This window comes from Coturnix japonica, chromosome 1 (genome assembly GCF_001577835.2).
Source record: "Coturnix japonica isolate 7356 chromosome 1, Coturnix japonica 2.1, whole genome shotgun sequence".
Lineage (NCBI taxonomy): Eukaryota > Metazoa > Chordata > Aves > Galliformes > Phasianidae > Coturnix > Coturnix japonica.
In genome coordinates, this window is record NC_029516.1 from 115,293,978 (window position 1) to 115,314,500 (window position 20,523).

The 20,523-nt window shown below is 38.2% G+C and overlaps 1 protein-coding gene across 1 annotated transcript in view; it reads left to right on the plus strand.

Moving 5' to 3' along the window:
- Positions 1-17,518, plus strand: part of LOC116652904 — a 141,363-nt gene extending 123,845 nt beyond the window's left edge. Inside the window, 1 exon segment of the mRNA XM_032442496.1 lies at positions 17,311-17,518. Coding sequence (XP_032298387.1) covers positions 17,311-17,518 — 208 coding nt within the window.
- Positions 17,519-20,523: the final 3,005 nt, after the last annotated feature.

The following is a 20,523-nucleotide window of genomic DNA, read 5'->3' on the forward strand; positions in this document are numbered from 1 at the left end:
GGGGGGGGGGGGGGGAAGGAGGAAGTGATTACATACAAAGGCACATATGCTCTAATGCAGAGGGTGGAAATTCAAAGCTTTGTGAGGAGGAACCCACCTGCCATATGGGGCACATCATTTCCTTCAGTGTTACAGCATTGGCATCTCTAGCCTGTGGGCAGAAGGCACTGCCAGCCCTGTAGTGATGGTGGGGCAGCTTTCAGCCATGTGGAAGCTTAGTGATAACTTGAATTGTCTCTTTTGCATCTCCATGCTCCAATAAGGAATGCAACCAGAGGGAGAGCTTATAGTTACAAAAAGCTTAAATTTAGAGCTGTTTGGAGCCACAGAAAAGACAGAGATATCTGTAGCCATATTAGAGTGGTGAATATAAACCTATAGAAAAAAGATAAATATTGGTAGTTGTATTTTAGTGGTGAACAGAAAATATATATCCTCTATATATTCTGTGCTATGCGGGGTCTCCCAGGTGATATTTCTGTACCAGCCAGCTCTGAGCTCTCACCAGGGGACAAATACACTTCTCAGTTCTTGTTTATATTTACAGACTTCTCACCTGCTTAACCACATGCTGCAAACATAACTTCAGCTCATGCCTTTTAATTAAAGGAAATCAGCACACTCAGTGCCTCACATCACATTTGTACTTTCACATCCTTAGAGCATTAATACCCTCCTATTTAGAGAGTTTTCATGGAGAAATAGTATTTTGAAGATCTACCAGTTCTCCTTTCCTGGGATGTTCTGTTTGTATTCCATCTACCTTTGCACTTATTTTGTGGACAGATATTTCTTCCTTTCTCTTTTTTTCATATTGGGATGGAAGAAAACATCTAGTGCAAGTATGTGAAAATGAGACATGGAATAAGTTCCAAGATGTCTGAACAGGTTAACAGATGATAAGACATTTACTTCCTTATGCAATGCTCTCAGGCAGCAATAATCCTGAAATAAAAGAAAGAGATCTATGTTGGAGTTCAGTAAGAACAACTTTTTTCTTCATTTCTTTAAATTAGTGACACTTTTTTCTTGACTTCCAGTGAACTTTTGTACAAATCAACATTTTCTTTGATGGGAAAAATGTTCCACTGCTAAATTTACAACCATCTGCAGCAAACACAAGTGCCACAACAGACAGCTGATGTAAGGAAGTCTCAGACCACTTAAACCCAGACAACTGGCTTGTTTGCAGCTCCACATTTGCAAAAGTCTCCAGCTACAGGCAGCATCATACAAAGTGCTGCCAGGAAAAGCTGGAAAGTTTTCTGAACAGTACCACAACTCAAGAGAGCCTGACTATTGCAAACTGTGCTGCCACTGAGAGAATAACACTAATCACATATTGATTAACACCTTTCCCCATAAACAGCTTCTCAGGAGCCAAGTAACCTTGAAGTAACTCTCTGAAATCTGATTTCAGGGTGATGTTGGATTTCCCTAAGTTGAGTTTCAGCCGCACAGGTTCAGTTCTCATGATATTGTTCATGGGGGTATTTACAGTGAGCAGTATTAGGCAGCTGTGTTAGCATGATCTGCAACAGCAAGCAGGGAAGCACAGTACTGACCTGAAGAGCAATATTATTCACTGCCGTTGTGCAGACCACTTGCAGTTAGGAGTCTTTACTTTAGGACATTTCTCATGTTTCTTCAGGGTGAATTCCTCATGGTAAAGTAGCACTCCTGTACCCCACCATTGGGTTATGCTCTACTGAAACACCAACCCACCTTCATTCCGTAGTAAGAAGGAGCAATGAGAAGATATATTCCAAGAGCACTCTGCTAACAGATTTGAAGTACAGTGCCTATAATGTAGGCAGTAGATTAAAGGACCAGACTAGGAAACAGTACAGGGAAAGAAGTGAAGACAATATTATTTTGGCTCCTTGTCCCTCTGGAAGGAACTATAGACTGAATGTCTTAATTTAGGAACTTGTTTACCAAAAGGTGGTGTTGCAAATGTACTTCACACCAACTCTACTGAGGTCCCTACTACTCAATTAGGGTAAAAGTACTGTGTTTTTTTTCCCTCTCTCTTTATCTTTGTAGCCTATTCATTTACTGTTGGCATCATATTCTTCATCTTTTAGATAATATTTATCATACATATATACACCTAAGACATAAACAAGATATTCTCTCTCTTACACTGCAGATACATTCGTACTCTTGCATCTGAACATGAATGTCTCCATTAGATGCCAGCTGAAAGCTTTTCTGTCTTAAACATCAGGGCACATCAGCTCTGGTTCAAATCTGATATCAACAAAATCTCTGTAACCCTGCTGTTCTCTGAATACAGCATTCTTCTCTAAATCCCACTTCAGACAATACCCAGGATGAGCTGAACAGAGGGAGGCTTCAGACTGTTTGCTCATATCATTGCTAATGCTGCTGCTAGAATAAAGGTGGTGTTATCATCAGGTGGGGCTTTGTGCTGTGCAGCTCCTTTCTAGCTGCTTGAGTTTAATTGTACGTGTTCCCACTGAGGTCAAATGAACAAAAAGCTCTCACTTTTGCTTCTGAACCATATCATTTCTTCAGGCAGATGAGTAGGGCATGGGAGTGTCTGTATGTTAGCAGTCTGTGCAGCTCTGGGTACACTCACTGCACTATCTTCATTGCATTTAAATAAGAAGCTTTACATTGACAAGTTACCTTGAATGTTTTCTTAAGGCAGGACTCAGTGTGCTACCCATAAGAAATGGATTACTGCAAGATAATGGGTGAGATAAACCAGTATATACTGAAAAACAGGGTAAGTGACGGCAAGGCACAGCTGCATGCCTCAAACAAATGCATCGCTTTCTAAGTCACGCAGTAGGTAAGCATAGTGTGGGAGTACCGGACTCAGTACAAACAAGAAAAAGGATATATAAAAAACCCATCTCTAAGAGTAAGATATCAGTATATGCACAATGACAAATCTGCAGATGGAAGTAGCATCAGAATGCACTGCATTAAGTTTTGGAGTGTGCTTCAGATTATGCCTATTATCAATAGTATCAAAACTGGGATGTATATAGGAAAAACATGATGTCCAGATGGTCTCAAGGTAATCTCATATGCAAATGAAGAATAAGGGTAACTGTAGCTGTCTTGGACTAGGAATTAAGAAAGAGGAAAAGTCTATACCAGGTATAAATGTTTGCTCCATCTAGAGAAATTAAACAGCAGCTGTAGCAAGACAAATATCAGACAGATGTCTCTGGGAGCTTCCTGAACTCTAACTTGCAGATAAATTTGGCAGACCTGATAAAAATCAGGCATAACCAATGTGCAGATATTTACCTGAGGGACTAAGGAAAGACATAGTTGATTGATATAATTGTCTCATACCTCATTAGACAGCTAACCCTTGCTGTGCATTAAAGACTTTTCACAAAATATGCTCTGGTCCCACATCAGAGAATTACTTTCTAAAAATAATACAGTGTATAAACAAAGTTAGCTTCAATTTTTATTGATTCCCTTAACATCAGTGTTCAGAGCTCCTCCCCAAGACAACTGGAGTCATGGGACTTAACCTCTGCCTCACTAATTGCCTCTTCCTCCCTGAAACATTAGGAAAAACATTACGAATAAAGCAAAACTAAAAGACATGCTGAGTATAAAATTAAAAATTACTTATTCTGCCCTGGATAAAAGAGAACACATCTAGTTTTGACACAAATTTTTATCTTACAACAAAGATTTTTATAATTACAATTTTAAAATTTACAAATGTTGAGAAGCTAATTTAAAATTAAAAACAAAAATAAATGAAAGTTATGCAAGAGATTTTTTCTTTCTTTTGAATAAGTTATTCATAAAGCTTTGTACGTATCTGGCAAACAGCTTTTGGAACATTACACGGATCAAAGCCACACATTTCTATGAAACGAAGTACTAGAACAAAGGTAACCTAAAGCACTGGGGACTGATACCACCAAAACAATTTTATCAACTCAACTTTTCCAAGTAATATGCTGAAGATTGGTTTTGCTGAGAAAATATAGATTGCTGATGTAACTTTTTGTGTGTGTGTGGCAATTTGAAAGCTAGTTTGCAATAGATGAAGCTGAGTAATCAGTGGGTCTTGTCTAAAATAAGAAACCACAAGTGTGAAAAGTATCTTGAACTTCTTTAAAATTTGGAAGAGTTAGGGATTTTCAGATTATGCACTGTTCTGTAGCTTTTTGTTCAATTTTAGCTGAATACTGAGCATCAAAAATCAGTTCCATTTGTACAGATGCAAAAAAAAAATCCTTTGTTGAATTTGCATAAGTAGGTTTATTCATTCTGCATACTTTTCCTGGAATCTTTTCTTCTAAGTGAAAGAAAATACCTAGAATAAGAATATCTAAAGATAAAAAAGGCTTATGTCTTGTAGATGAGGCCAAATTCCCCCACATTCTGGTAAAGATTATATTTGCTTATGTAGGTAGAAATTGGTCTATGAAAGGATTTCAGGTTTGCTATTCAAATAAATGCACACATACTTTCTTTAAATTTTAGGAGATTTTAATAAAATTCTGAGCTTTTCCTTCTGGAAAAAAAAATATATATATGTATATATATATATATACAGAACATATATGATTCTAAAAAGATTATTAAAAAGATACATGAGTAGTCATGAAAAGTTAATGTGTTTTTTAATTTATTTTGGTCATCTATTTTTGGCCCTCTGTAATAGTAAATGCTAAATATTCCTCAAGACTCTGAACCATACTGTCACCTCTTTCATTCTGGTGAATGATTCTACTGCAACTTCTTCTCATTTTGCTGCTATGGTGGGCAGTCTGTCCAACTCACAAAGACATGTGGAACACTGCCTGGTATATTTAGGAACTTCTTAAGGGAACTAAAATTACATTCAGACCAATAAATTATGCTATTCATATTGGATAGGGTAAAAGTAACTTTGTGTCTTTATCTAGATAAATTGTGCCATATGTTTTGTTAGTCTTTGTAGGTATCAGCTCTTCCAAAGAAATATCAATGGGAAAAAAAAAAAAAAAGAAAAAAAAAAACCTAGCCCAAATCTACATATACAAAGAATCTATAATGCTTCAGATCATATTTATAATAAATACTAATAGTAAAATAACAAAGGCATGACTAGAAAGGCAATGGACACAAACTGAAACAAGAGAAGGTCCTTTTAAACAGAAGGAAAAAGCTACTGCTGTTAACAGTAGTTAAATGCTGGTTGTCTCCATCTCTGGAGATACTCAAACCCCTCCTGAACACAGCCGTTAGCATCCTCCTGTAGCTGACCCCACTCTGAGCAAAGGGTGGGACTTGGGAATTCTAACTCTTCCAGACTCAGTCTTAATGTGATTCTCAAAAAAAGGAGAAAAAAGCAGACAATTAACCTTTTAAAGTTCATCATTTTAGAAACAATAGAAACAAAGGGGTTGAGGTGAGGGGAGCACTTAAAGAAATATATGTTTTATTTCATTTCCCACTGAAATGGTTAGAATGATAAAAAATGCCTCAGCAAGAAGAATATATTGATGGTATACTACAAAATAGAGAATTATCCCTGTTGAATAGAGATATATTCCTTATCTTCACTTCCTGGCCCTGTCTTGCCCTGCTCTTCCCTTCCCCCTTTCCTCTTCTATTCCTGACTTTGGTTCTATTTCTGTAAAAGTTACAATATCGAACTGAGACTCTTTTTTCTTCTTTTTTTTCCTTCATGGAGTTGGGGGTGGGGATACAGACAACCTTCTCCCTTACTCCCCAAAGCCTGGACTCCAAAGTTTTCACTGAATGACAGAATTTCAGGAGGTGAAAGGGACCTTAAGATGTTCTTTCCATACTTTAAAATTCTTCATTAACATTTAAGGTTCACACTAGATTTTGGAGATCTAGGTAAACATCTAGCAATCAACTAATGCCTGGCATCACTGGGAGACAGCTAATCAGGAACAGAAAAGTTGTTCTTTCTCTTAGGCATGCCAAGCTTTATCAGATTAGATGAGACCACAAAGCTTTGAAATTTGACTCTGTTATTCATACAAGCCTGTGCTTTGCTTTTAGACGTTCCTTATAGTTGTAGCTGTCACCATCTGCCACAGCAAAGATGTGTAGTACTTGACAAACCTCTTTACAGTTGCAATTTAATGGTGGAGAAATAAAAAACTTGTTGTAGCTTTCATTTGATACAGTAATTGTAACTTCCATTTAATTACAGGTTTTATCTATATATATGCACTTGTTTATGTAAAACATAAGATTTTGTTCTATTTTTGAATAATCTAGTAGGATAAATTAATTAAGTGGATCATTTCTCCATCCAAAACTTTGCCATATGTTTCAGTTACACCGAGATCCTAAAGGAGTACTCAGTTCATTAAGGATCATATTCTCTTGTTACTCAGGAGGCACTTGCTTCCCCTTCTCTCCTGCTTCAGTGAAAGCAGTTACACGGTTTTATTCTATCGTCACCTCCCTTGGCTAGAGAGGGATATTTTTCCTGCCTAACAATTATTTTCCTTCTTCTCACCAACTAATCAATAAAAATTACATACAAATATATATGTATATATATACTTATATATATATATATAAGTTGGAATTTATGACTTTTCTTTTTGCAGCCCATAAGCTCTCATTGCATTATACATATTTTCTTCTTATGTGCTTAAATATGCAAGCAATATACACATCAGAGCCCAATTACTCAAAGTCTGAAATATGCTTAAATAAGAAAAAATGTATATACAAAGTCTTTTTTTCCCCCTAGACTCAGGTGTGAATATTCTTTTTTCCTCTGTGTTGGATCTCACAGATATGTTTTTCTAAGTCATGAGAAAAAAAAAAAAAATAAAATAAAATCTTACAATGTATTAAGCAACACATAGAGAGAAATGGTATTAAAAATTGACACGCATTGCTACTTTAGCACCGGTTCATTGAGGGAATATAAAAGTGACTGTGATATACATTTTTTTTCAGACTCCAGTGAAAGTATAAATATTTGTGACATAAATTTTTACTTTCCATTTTTGCTTGCTAGAGTTTCTCTCATTTAAATAAAGGCAACTATAAAAGAGAGAGAGAACTGATACTATTTGGCAGGTCTCTTTTCACAGCCTCTATTTTGTTAGTTTGGAAACAGAAGGTATCTGTTGTAGCTCTAATTTAGTAAAACTCCTTATGGCTCCCAGCTGTTATCTGCATGATCAGCCCTTCTGTGGGCAGGAATAGCTCCTCTGGGCTCCTTCCCCCGTTCTGGCTCAGTTTGCTGCAGTCAAAGCTGGACCCATACCAGCGTACACCTGTGCATATCCAACACACTCCTTTTGAAACCACATACCTCCCACAGAGAGCAATATTTCCTGAAAATAATCCAATCAGAAAGAGCAAGCTACTTCTGCATTAATCAAATCTCCTTATTTCACCACACACTCAAGAAAGACTGAGCACACCACGCTGCAGCTATCGGCATACAGAGCCAAATCATTTGATCACAGATTACAGTCAAGGAAAGAATGAGCTGTGACCACCTTAATTCCAGCCTTGAGATAGTATCAGTCACGTTTTGTGTTTGTAACAATAGGCCTGCAGAATCATGAAAAGCTGAAACTGAAACATTCTGGGGGTTGCTTTGAAGCAGGGTTTTGGGTTTTTTTTGAGTAATGTCACAGTATTTGGTGACCCCTTGTGGACAGTCTTATATTTACGTCTCTTCTGAATGAAAATACCCCGAATTTATTTATTTTAAGGAAAGAGTGTAATGTAATCCTATTGAATTCCGATCCTTGTCTATTTAACAATCTAACCCTCAACTCCAAAAATTTCTTGTGCCCTTGTAATTGAGAACGTACTTAAACTGAAGACTGAGCACAAGCAAATTACTTGTTTTAAAAGTCTGCAAGATCAAAAATACTAAAACATAATCATTAGTCAGTGTAAGAACAAAATCAGATCAAACACATTAAAACAACGTAGTTGCATTATAATCATTCCTGTCAGCAAAGCATGGAAATGAATTATACAGTTTTCTTCACATTCTTTCATTGAATACTAAAGCTGTCTCCATATGCACACTATATGATACAAGTCCTTCTTTCCCCCCTTGTTCCTGATGTGGCTCCTCTACTGCTTTCTACGAGAGGGAAATATCTTGACTCCACATGTGCTCCCCTTGTTCACAGAGCCATCCTAGGGGACTCACCAGCAACATCAGGACATTATCTTCTTTTATTATTATAACATCGTCACTATTTAGTTGCTTGATTTTTCAATAATTCTTGAAAAGAATTATAGACTTCCCATGGCTGACATCATGTCTGTAACTGGGAGTTTCAATCATTTCTTTATTATAACAGCCTGTGGTAATCCAAAATAGGATTGATAACTGTAATTGAGTAAAAGAAAATAGCATTCACTCTTGGCAATAAAATGATCAATGACAGTTAAACAATCAGCAACCCAAATTCCCCTAAATTACCACTGTATTTCCTTAGATGAAAAATGGGTCCAAGAAGAAGAATAGATCAAATATGTCTATACATTCCTCACAGTTGTGATAGCATAGTTGTAAAGAGAATAAACAGCACACATTTTACAGCAAGCAATAAAGCATAGTGCCTTCACAGTCAATGAAGCCTGACTCATACTTCTTCATCACGCAGTTTATTACATAGGCACTGTGCTGAGCACTTGCATCTGATTCAGCCATGGTTAGAGTCCTCTCAGATACATCTAGTCACTTGCGTTTTGTTTGTTTGTTTTTTGGTTTTTTGGTTTTTTGTTTGTTTATTTTTGTTTTTGTTTTTTCTTTTACAAATACAGAAAGAACAGTAATTAATTACTCTCTGATCCACCACTTGATTGCAGCATTTCCTGACAAGTCATTAAGGACCATTTCTCCTGGAAAGAGTCCAGCAAAGGGCCATGTAGATGATACAGGGCCAGGACCATCTTTCCTGTGAGGAAAGGCTGAGTGACCTGGATCTATTCAGCCTTGAGAAAAGAAGACTGAGAGGTGATCTTATTAATGTTTATAAATATCCTAAGTGTGAGAGTCAAAGGGACGTGGCCTACCTCTTTTCAGAGGTCTATGGGGAAAGGACAAGGGGAAATGGCCATAAACTGGACCACAGAAAGTTCTGCATCAATAGAAGGAAATTCTTCACAGTGAGGGTGATGGAGCACTGGAACAGGCTGCCTGGAGAGGTTGTGTAATTTCCTCCTTTGGAGATGTTAAAAACTCACCTGGATGTCTACCTGTGCAGCATGCTGTAGGGGGTCTGCTTTGCAGAGTGTTGGACTCGATGATCTGTAGAGGTCCCTTCCAACCCCTACAATTCTGTGATCACAGCATAAACCACCCAGATAGACAAAACTTCAGTCTTCTCCTTCAAGGATAGATATTTTAATTCACACTTCAGAGAAGTTGGAAAGTCTAATTGCCTTTAATTCCTTCGTTAAGACATCAGAGAGTCAGCACTAAGTTAAAAGTTGAACCTTGAGATACGGTGAGCAACAGGACTGCTCCTGTGTCTACTTTTGAAAGTTTTCTGTGGTGAAATGAATGGGCAGTTGTAACAGCCTCCACCTGTCTTCAGGGTATCTTGCAGAAGACCAGTTGTTTGTGTCTCTGCCACATATTAAGTGCTTTGAACTGCCCTCACCTTTCAGATATCTTCTGCTAAGCTGCTTCAGAGCTGAGATATTCTTCATTCTGAATGTAATGCAAGCAATTTCTCTGCCAACACAACATTGCGCTGTGACACTGAACCCTGCTAAAACCTTTACTTGTTTTCTCCCAACAGTCTGTCCCATCATTGAGAAGGGTATTTTCATATACACTTAGACTACCCAAGCATTTATTTGGAGACTACTCCATGTTTAAGAGCCCCTAAAAACACCATCATACCTGAGATTGCCTCAAACATGAAGAAGGAGTTTTAAAAGGGCTTATTCCAAAGTCTTACATAATTTTAATTAAATATAAATTACATTATCACTGCCTAGGACATATTTATCTTTCTGTGTAGGTAGTTCATTCAGTGGTCAATTGGTGACCGCTGTAAGATTTCACCATTATTCTGCATTTCATTCCATATTCTGTGTCATTGCCCTTCCTCTCCTTTACTACAATAAACTCTGGCTTTGCTCCTGCTGAGTCAGGCTTGCTGGTTAACCTTCTGGTCCTGTCTTGTGGAAACTCTATGTCTGTGTTGAATCACTACTGACATTTGGTCCGCTCAATATGTTTGAAGGCTTCTTGAGAAAAGATGTGCCTGGGCAGCCACCGAGCAAATTACTGGGATGGCTTCCAGATAGCATTATTCCATCTCTGGCAGGAGAGGACAACAGGTGCAAAGCTCATCTTTCTGAGCTGGTTTGTTTACAAAGACAGAGTTTATCTCTACCCATAAAAAGACTTCAAAAAGAATGCTGAGTATTCATAACAGTGGAACTAATAATAATGCATGATCTGCCAGCAGCTGTTAACACAGCTAGATAAACACATTTTCAGTCTGTTTAATGTAAAGAAAATCTGAAAGACAATAACCTATTGACTCTGGTGTTTAACAGTTCCACTAGAAAGAGTTAGGAAGCACAAATGAAAGCATGATAGTTATTTTCAGAACAGTAATTATTCTTGGTAAATGCATGTTTACATTTTTTTATAAAACACTTCACAGACTCACAACAGTCTGCCCTTCTGTGAACTGTTCAGAATTACTTCAGTGACTGTATACAATATGATGGATTTTAATTACAGTGGCATATGCTTGTGGTATGACTGAGCACTAAGATCATTTTAATGAAATAGTGTGGCAGCAGTGGGATCTAATGGAGAGGCCACAGGACCAAGGCTGAATACCATTTCCAGCTCTACTGTTCCACCTCCTCCTTAGGTGGTCTTAAACAGTCTCCCTCCCTTTTCTGTCTTTCTCTGGTTATAGAGGGGACATAATATTTATCTTTTCTGAAATGTACCTTTATTTAGACAATGGAAAATTGTCCAAAAAAAGCTAAACAGCATTTATTTTTTAAGGTATGACTTAATAGAGATTACTCTACAAGTGCAGTAGATTGTATCTTACAACTAAAACAGCAGGCAAAAAGCCTGAAAGCTTGCCTGAAAGCTCACCTGAAAGCTCTATATGCAGGGACATCCATGGAAGACTGTGTTAGAATACTAACAAGAGTCATTTCTGGAAGGGTAAAGGCATTCAGTCATACCAATCAGTTCAGAACTATTAAGGCTGAAAGTCAGGAAGTTCTAAAGGCATCAAGCTGATGGTTTGAAAAGTAAAGAAATCAGAAGAAATCAGAAGTGCTTAGAGTTTGGAAGTGATGCTGGATTATCTTTAAAATAAATAAATAAATAAATAAAATTACCAGTAGTCAGTTTCTGTCATTATTATTTATTTATTTATTTATGCATTATACTTGCAGTGTATTATGTCTGAGTAGAGACATCCAAGGGCACATTTTTGAAAGAGACAGGAAAAATTAATAAAACATAAGCAGCACATCTGTCCGACCGCACTGCTACTTTATGGAGGTGCTGAATTGGAAATAAGTGAAGTAATTTAAGTGCAGCAATAATGAAAAGAGATGACAGCACTTCTGAGGACAACCCTGAGAAACAGATTGTGCTTTATGCATTCAGAAAGCATTACCAGGGAATGCTTTTTAGAGCAGTCTAGGGTCACCTGGTCACCTTCAGCCATTATGTCTGATCACATACATCTGGAAAAAGCCATTGCTGAATGAAGTCTTTTAGGCTTAACATACACATCTTTGGAATAACTGATACATTCTAAGAAAATGCAAAAATGTTTACACATTTTCAGTCCACGACTATATAATATCCAAGAAAAGTGTTGGACAGGGCAGAATTCATAGGCATTCAAATAATAGATGTTCCCTGTATGATGCTATTAAAAGAAAAAGGTGCCACAGGAGAGTATTTGCTGCTACAGTTGTCTGTAAAAGGTAAACTTAAAGAAAACACAGCAGTTTTTCCTGTAGATTAAAGCTGTGACAAGAGTAACATTTATATCAGTTAATTTCAGATGTCAACATGAGAGTAACATAACATACATGATAGTAAATAAGGGTGCAGTTCATCTCAGCTGGCTTAAAACCCTGTCTATGTGAGATGAAAAGAGATGAAATGAGGACTGATGAGAAGAAGGGCATCCTGAAAACATGCTTTTCTTTATGCAATTAAGATAGTCACAGAGTAAGCAGCTTCATTTAGTAACAAATTTAAAAGGAAGTATCATATGTTATGAATGAGTGTAAGTAATTGTAAGTGTGGGTCCAACCAGCAAGAGGATCTACAAATATAAAAAGAAAAACAAACAGAACCAGAAAACCTTTCTGAGATATTTTGTACAAGGTAGCTACAGCATTATGAGCAGAAATGGAAATAAAATGAAAAGCTTCATAGATAAAAGCAGGGACCTGGTGTACACAGACAAGCAAAGCTACAGAACTGTTTGGATATAGGTAAAATTACCCCCCAGCTGGGAAAATAGGAGAATCAGAACAGGTATGCATGAACCATAGCAAGCTTGGATTCTGCAAGACCCCACTCAAAAAGACTGCAGGCAGTAAGAGGGAAAACTAAGCCTGTGAATGACATCGGCAATGCAAGCAGGAGAAAGAACATTGCTTAAAAAACACCAAAGTAGATAAAGGAGCCCTGGCAGACTAATATCCAAGTAGCTCTTCTTCATACATCAGTACAGTCCGTGGAGTGTGTTGTTATTTTTCCAGCATGGCCTTGCCTCTTGCTTTATCTCAAAATGCTGTTCATGAAACACCATATGATAAGAAAGTGTTTAGATTGAACCACCGTGAAAGATTTCAGTGTATTAACAGCCCACAAAAAAAAAAAAAAGGGGGGGGGGGGCTGGAAGGGGGAGAGGAATTTGAATTCGGATCTCCTGGATTATCTTGTAGAGGTTATAAACTTAAAGGAAAACAAATTTTCATATGGGAAGACAGCAATAAGAAAAGTGACAATGCTAAAAAAAAAAAAAAAAAAAAAGGAGAAGTTCTGATTAAATGTCAAAAGGGGAAACTGTCACTGAGAGTATGGTGATGTGCTTACACAGCTAAGCAGAGAAGCTGTGGATCCCTGGAGGCACTCAAGGCCAGGTTGGATGGGACCCTGGGCAGCCTGAGCTGCTGGAGTTAAGTTATTAACTTAAGTTATTCTATGGTCTGTTAAATTATGGAATTATTTCATCTGAAGAGATTTGGAAGTCATCCTCAGTTTATGTCATCTAAGAGTTTAAATAAAGTGTTTAAATAAGACAGTTACTAATTATATTTTACTTTTGGCATCAGTGTAATTCCTCCAGGGCAGGCCAAATGCTTAAACCAATAGCCAGTGATCACAGCCTGTTTTCATCATTTCACATCAAAGTACACTGCTATGCGTCTTTTCTAGGAGCCTGCAACTTCCTGTTAATGTTTTTGCAGTCTCCTTTAATGAAGTAATGACACTGCTCAAGATAATTAACTTTATCTTCTGCCTTCAAGTTACAGCTCTTGGAAAAAATATTTTGCTGTAACTGTCTCTTCCTTTTTGGAATCCACCCAAGAAGAAGCAAACATGATATAGGGATAAAAATTAATGGGAGGGGTGTCCATGCCATTTCCACAGCCTTGAGTAGACTCAAAACAGGCAATAATTTCAGATAAAACTTTTCTTACGAACGGTAGCCTATGCCCCCAGAAATCATTGTATCAAATAAGGAATGACAAATTGGTAGAATCGCATTCGCCATCTTTCTCCACATCTGACTCGTTTGTTGATGGCAGCACAAGAACGACAGACAGTCATCTCTAAATCCTGCAAAGTCAGGGCCACAGAGCTCACTTGCGCTCATGATCTTTTATTTTAGCCTTCATAGCTTATGACTTTGCATCTGCAGGATTCTACACAAGCTCTACACACTTGTTTCTCATCTTAACTACCTTTTTTTCCTACTCCTTGCTTATTTCATTACATCTGCATAAATAAAGAGAATAACTCTCCATCATCTGTTGTCTGAGCAATGACGTGATAAGGAGTTGCTAATCTTCCCTCCTATGAGATGCTTACCTTGCAATCTAATAAAGCCCAAGTGACCTGAGTCCAAAAAATGATGCAGGAATGTAAAGTTTCTGGATTAGTAGGGAAAGCTCCCTGACACAGGAAATTTTAAGAGATTCCAGCTATTTTGTCCATTTCCATCTTCTGTACTGAACATACAAAGGTTTACTTGAACATAGAAATGTTTGCTTGAGGCCTCTCTTATATTTTGTAGTTGTACGGTCCTACTCCATTCAGGAAAAATGTTGTATCTTTAGAATACGAGCAAAGGAATTGTTCTGACAATTATCAACAGTTTAAGACGGCTATCTGGGCAGAAAATCTGCATTACCTTGACACCTTTCTCAGCAGGAGAGCCTTAAGGTTCAGTAATATTAGTTTTCATGCCTAACAATTATCCATGGTAGCAAAAATAGATACAGTGTGGGGGGAAATCTACTTATTTACATTGAAACCACTTGGTTTTATTATTAAAACTGCTAGAAGCTGCAGATTGTGTATAGACACTGCACATCATCACCAAAGACCCACTAAAAAGACCAGCATTAATCTTTTTCAAGTGAGTCCCTTGTTTTCTTCCAGATTCTGAGACAATTTATCTTATAGATAATGCTCTTATCTTATAGATAATCTAAGCCAGAGAAGTGCTTCAGAAGTGGACAGTGGATGGGGAATTTATGCTTGAAACACCTGCAACACCTCTCTTGCTTGACCCAGACATACAGAAACATGAGGCTTCCTGCAGTGGGGTCAGTTTGCAGACTTATGCAGACATTTACTGTGTCAGATTGCTCTCTGCTGAGAAAAAAATGCACTCCATAGAAAGATGTGGCTAAGCTCTTACTGAACATGTTAGTGGACACAGTGACCCAAGAGAGTCAGAAAACCATAATTTTGAGTCTGTGAAGCTCAATTAATTTCTTTATGCACTTGTTTATTTATAAAGAGAGAAACAATTTATGCATTGTGATAAGTGGTCTTGCTGCCAAGTGGAGACAAATAACCAGCCACCTCTTCTATGAAACACTGTAACAGTTTTTGTACTGTTTTATTAAGTGCGTAATCAAGGTGAAAAATCCATCTCTGGTCAAAGTTCTCTCTGTTCTAGCTTTGTAACATCCTTCCAAAGCTAAATGAAGCATTTGAGTTACAGCTCCCTCGGGTGTTCTGTCATAACTGATAGGTTGCATGCAGAAAGCTTTTTTGCAGGTTTAGAATGAAGGGACTATGCAGAAATAAAAACTCCTTTTCCTTTCATGGAAATCTGTGTTCTTCAGAAACTGTGTTTAGATAGGACATTCCTAATTATCTCTAAAAGGCATTGTGCCAGCAGTCTAAAATATCCTTTTAGAATTCAACAATTCACTTATTATTATACTTCATTTGCTTTGTTATTATTAGTTCATTTTTCTTGTCCTCTTACAGTAGTGTGCATCTATCTAGCACTAGATCAAGCCCTTTCCCTGGCAGAGCCTCTTCAACACTCAGATACAACTCCTTCAGTGCAGCTAAAACTCGCTTATAGCTCAGTCGGTATTCTGTGCACATGGTGGTTTTATTTGGTCTTTTCTATAGCGTTAATAAATGATATTCATGCCTAGTCTGACTTTAAGCATACATTCTCAAAGTCACATTTAGAAAAGCTTCACTTGCTTCTGAATCTGTGGCTTTATGACACCTAATTTCCTGTTCTCAATGTACTTTTGGATAAGAAATAAGTGTTTTTGACTGATTTCAGATACTGAAGACTCAGAAATCCTACCAAAAGCAAAAGAAGCTAAGTGTGTTCAGCATGTCTGGCAGACACTGTATAAACTTTTTGCCATCATATCACCACCATACTGTATAAGAAGTCAGTATCCCTTCCTGCTTGTAAGCTTCCTCCAAATACTTCAAAGTCTCCCTGGAGCCTTCTTTGCTCCAGTCTGAACAAGCCCAACTGACTCAACCTTTCTTCACAGGAAAGGTCCTCCAGCCCTTTGATTATCTTTGTGCCCTCCTCTGGATTTGCTCCAACAGTTCCACATCCTTCCTGTCCTGGTGGCCCCAAGGCCTGGACACAGTATTCCAGGTGGGGCCTCACAAGGGTAGAACTGGGGGTGCAATCCCCTCCCTCGCCCTGCTGGCCACCCCTCTTCTGACACAGCCCAGCATACTGTTAGTCTTCCATACTACAAACACATACTGCTGGCTCACATCCAGCTTCTCAACTCCCAAGTCCTTTTCTGGGCTGCTCTCAAAGGGTTCTTCTCACAGCCTGTACTGGGGTTGCCTCAACCCAAGTACAACACCTTGCACCTGGCCCTGCTGAATCTCATTAGATTCTCATGTGCCCATGTGTGCCCAGGTCCCTCTGAATGGTGTCCCTCTCTTCTACGGTGTCAACAATCATCTCATTACTTCTAAGTAATAAGGCTGTACTTTGCCACAAGTAATGGCTGTTGTAAAGCCACTATCATCATGTAGGCCACTGAGTCGCCACTTTTCAAGTATCTGTTTCCTATTTCCTTTCCTTTTACTATATTTCTTTTCTTCAAGTATTCCAGTTATCTTCATTCCTCATTCCATATAGCAGCTGCAGGATGAGCCTTCACAACACACAAGTGACATCTAAACCAAGGCTGAGAGAATCTTGTATTGAATCTTGAATTCAGATTCACAGTTCTCCTACCCTTTCCTGGATGTCACAGTTGACATTTTGTCATCCTGCAAGACAAACTGCTCCAGCGCACCATTCATTATGTGTTCCGAGGTAGCACTAGTCTGTGAGCCCCTGCTTGGGCTCTTACTCTGTGTCTATCTCTGGAGCTAGGTGGATACACACACACACTTCAAATGTAACTGAGTTTTTTACATCCCAGGTTACACTGCACTTCCTACATCAACTCCTGAAATATCACAAACAGCTCCTTAGAGACTAACAATTGCCTAATAGTGTGGCATTCACAAATCCTTAGCATCTTTTCATTACACATTTTTTAATTAAAAGTTTGCTTTAGAATGTCTAAAAGCTTTATCTCTGCCTTAGTTCCATTCATTTCCCTCTTTTAATCCCTCGTGCAAATTTAAACTGTTTGATATTATATGGACATTTCAGAATTTTCTATCCTGCCTGTTATGTGGGGAAATATTTTCCTATAATCTCCAAACTATGCATAGACAAGAATATAAAAGCTCTCAAAATCATTCTTAGTATACTTCCTTCTCTGAGGTTTGCTGTTTCTTTCTGAGTCTTCCCACAGAAAAGCTGGAAAGCTTTCCATTCCACAGAAAGGATCTAACCCAAAAGATGACTATAAAGCCCAACTACGCATTAATACTTCATGTCCTCCTCGAGTTCTGTTTGAAGCAATAGAAGAGGACCAAGTCTTCTCCATCTTTAGAGCACACAGCAGAGGAGGAATGGACACAAGAGACAGTGTCAGCCTTTCAGAAAGAAGTCCCCTCTAAAGGTTTGCTTCACGCTGCAGGAAGACCCAAAGTCCAGCTCATGCCTTACCCCAGCAGAGGGTGCTGCTGCTCCTGCAGAGCGATGGGATGCAGCAGCCTGCGGACAGCCGGAGCCCGGCCTCTGCTGCCCGAGCGGGAGCTTGAGCTGCTCCGGCACGGGGCAGAGCTGGGGCGTACCATTCTGGAAGTCACGTCTTCAGTGACAACAGGGTGGAAGGGTGGGCAGAAAGATAAGGGTGTGACACAGAGTTCGAAATAAACAGATTAAGAGGCAGACCAAGGGGAAGGAATTAACAAGAGGGAACGACTAAAGATATTTCGTTGAGCTGTGCTAAAACAGTTTCTACAAGTAAGACCAGGATTTAAAAATAATAATAATAAAAATAAAAATAAAAAAATCAGATTGAAGAAAAAGAATAGATGATCTAGTGCTTTTATGGCCCAAATTTGTGCATATGTGATTCCAGCAATTTCAAGTAGGCACTAAAATAAAGTCTTGGTGAGTATTCAGTAAGCTTAAAGCTCAGAATAGACTATAAAGGCACTATTCCACAGACACACAAACAAAATAATAATAATAATAATCTGGCCTACTGCAGGTGGCATAAAAACTAACATAAGAATAGAACTGAAGGATTTCTGTGTGCATTTTTTAACATGATGCCTATTTGCAGGTCAGCATTCCCTAATCCTATGTGAAAACACAGAGCAGCTGAGATATGCACAACTTGATGATTCTTGAGGTCCTTTCCAACCTAAGCGATTCTATGATTCTGTCACTCAACAAGCTGTTGTCAGAGCAGAAAAACACTGAATCCCCCCAAATTTCAAGCCCATGTCCCAGCAGCTGAGACAGGAATACCGTATTAAAAAGACCCTGATGGATATATCTAAAATAAAATAAAATAAAATAATAATAATAATAATAATAATAATCTAACACCTTCTAAGCCATTTAAGTCTTTAAACTAAACAAAATTCTGTGGTGATGAATTTCTGCACTGAACTTACATAAGTCATGGTAGCAGGGGGCTGTAAGGGCATCCTCTGTGAGCAAAGCCCAGCATAGCTCCACAACAGAGCACCTGCAGCTGTTCCAAAGTGACCCACCACTGCTAGAGCTGCACCGTGAGCAATTGGTGTGCTCTGGGAGAGCAGATTTAAGGAAGGGAAAACTGCTGTGCTACAGCAGCTGGGAGAGAGGTGGCCTTGTGGTCACTGAAGTCAGTGCAGCAGGAGGTGATCCAGGCTGGAGTAGAAGGAATTTTTTTTCAGTTTGATTTTAGTTCTTGATGCTTCTGTCTGTTAATAACAGGAAATAGATTATGTGAATCTCCCTTAAATTGAGTGTGCTTTGGCCGTGATAGTAATTGGTGAGCTATCTTCCTGTCCTTATCTCAACCCACAAGCTTGTTTTCATCACTTTCTCTCCACTCCCCATTCTTTTGAGGGGAAACAAGAGTGACAAGTGATGGAACTGAGCTGCCCATCAGCACAAAACCACTATGGTTCCATAAATTAATTACCTGTTGAAAAAAAAAAATTACTTTCCTTGTTGTAAACCTTCTGCTTGCTACATTAGTATTAGATTATAGCACTATTTCCTCCTCCAGGTTCTAGAACAACAAGAACCTCTCCTGTAACTGACTGGAAGAAAGGTATCAACAATTTTACTTGTTTTCACAAATTCTAACTTGCATAGTTCTGCTATATGTGTTGACACTGGATATCAAACAGCAGATTCAACACTGATAAAGATATATGTTGACTTCAATTATCGGTTTCTAAGAAGTTACTCTTTACAACATAAAACACAAAATTTATCAGACTTCTTGTGAGTTGGAAGCAGTTGTTTTTCTGATTTTGTGTGACATATCCAGCGTTAACCACTGAGAGAAAGAGTATATCAGCATAGATGGCTTTTGTTCCATTTCTCTAAGCCTGTTACTATATCCCTGTGTTATTTTTAGGGGGGGGAATCTGAAACTCAATTAAAGATATGACAACACGGACAGAACGTAATTGCCAGTACCAAGGATGGTATAGTTTTAATTAGCCATTGTCTGCAGCATGTTTCCATTACTTGCTGGTAGTAAAAGGTTAGGTTAGGCACAAAGGGAGCAACTCTGTCTGTAAAAAAGCAGGAACAAAAAAAGATGAGTGGCTTTCGCACAGTCCTCATCAGTCTTTTAGTATTTCCCAACCATTGTGTCATGTAGTTCAGAAAACTTTCCCAGTCTTGTTCTGTTATGTTGTTGCTCCAGTTTTATTCCCCACCACCCACCCAAAGCTCCTCTCTCACTTTTCCAGGCCTTTGTAATTGCAGATAAAGCAGTATTGTGCTTTGTTGCTATATATTAAAAACAAACAAAAACCACTCTGTACTTAAGAACTGCATCAAGCTCTTGACTGATCAAACAATAAAACTATTCATTAACATCAGCTGATACTTCTCTGTAACAATTGCGCTGTATGAGTGAATCAGGGGCTAATATATTACAGATGATTTTGATAATTAACTCTCTTGAGAAACTCATTTTCATCTGGGAATAGCGACACTTGTTATCCAAAAAAAAGAAAAGGACAATTTTTCCTTTACAGTTCCCTCATGATGTAGATCAAACTTGCAATTAGTCCATACAAGAAATAAACATGATTTTAAGGAATAGATTATGATTCTTTATGCTGATTTCTTTTGAGACCAAAAAGGTTAATCAAAATTCCCAGTCCTTTTGATGTTATTTTTAAAATGTCTTGGTATGTTTAGCCTTTAACAATGTCCGATGTGACACAGCCACTGCAACGTTTAATGGAGTTTAATTCAGTGGAGTTTAAAGGTCAACCAGCACTCGTGGGTCCCCTTACCTTCTCATGATTTAGCCCATAGGCTACCTCTGAGGAGGTCTTTGAAGAGTTTAAAGTTGGCTCTTCTGAAGTCCAGGGTTGCAATCCTACTTATTTCTTTGATTTTTCCACATGCAATCTTGGACTCCACCACCTCATGA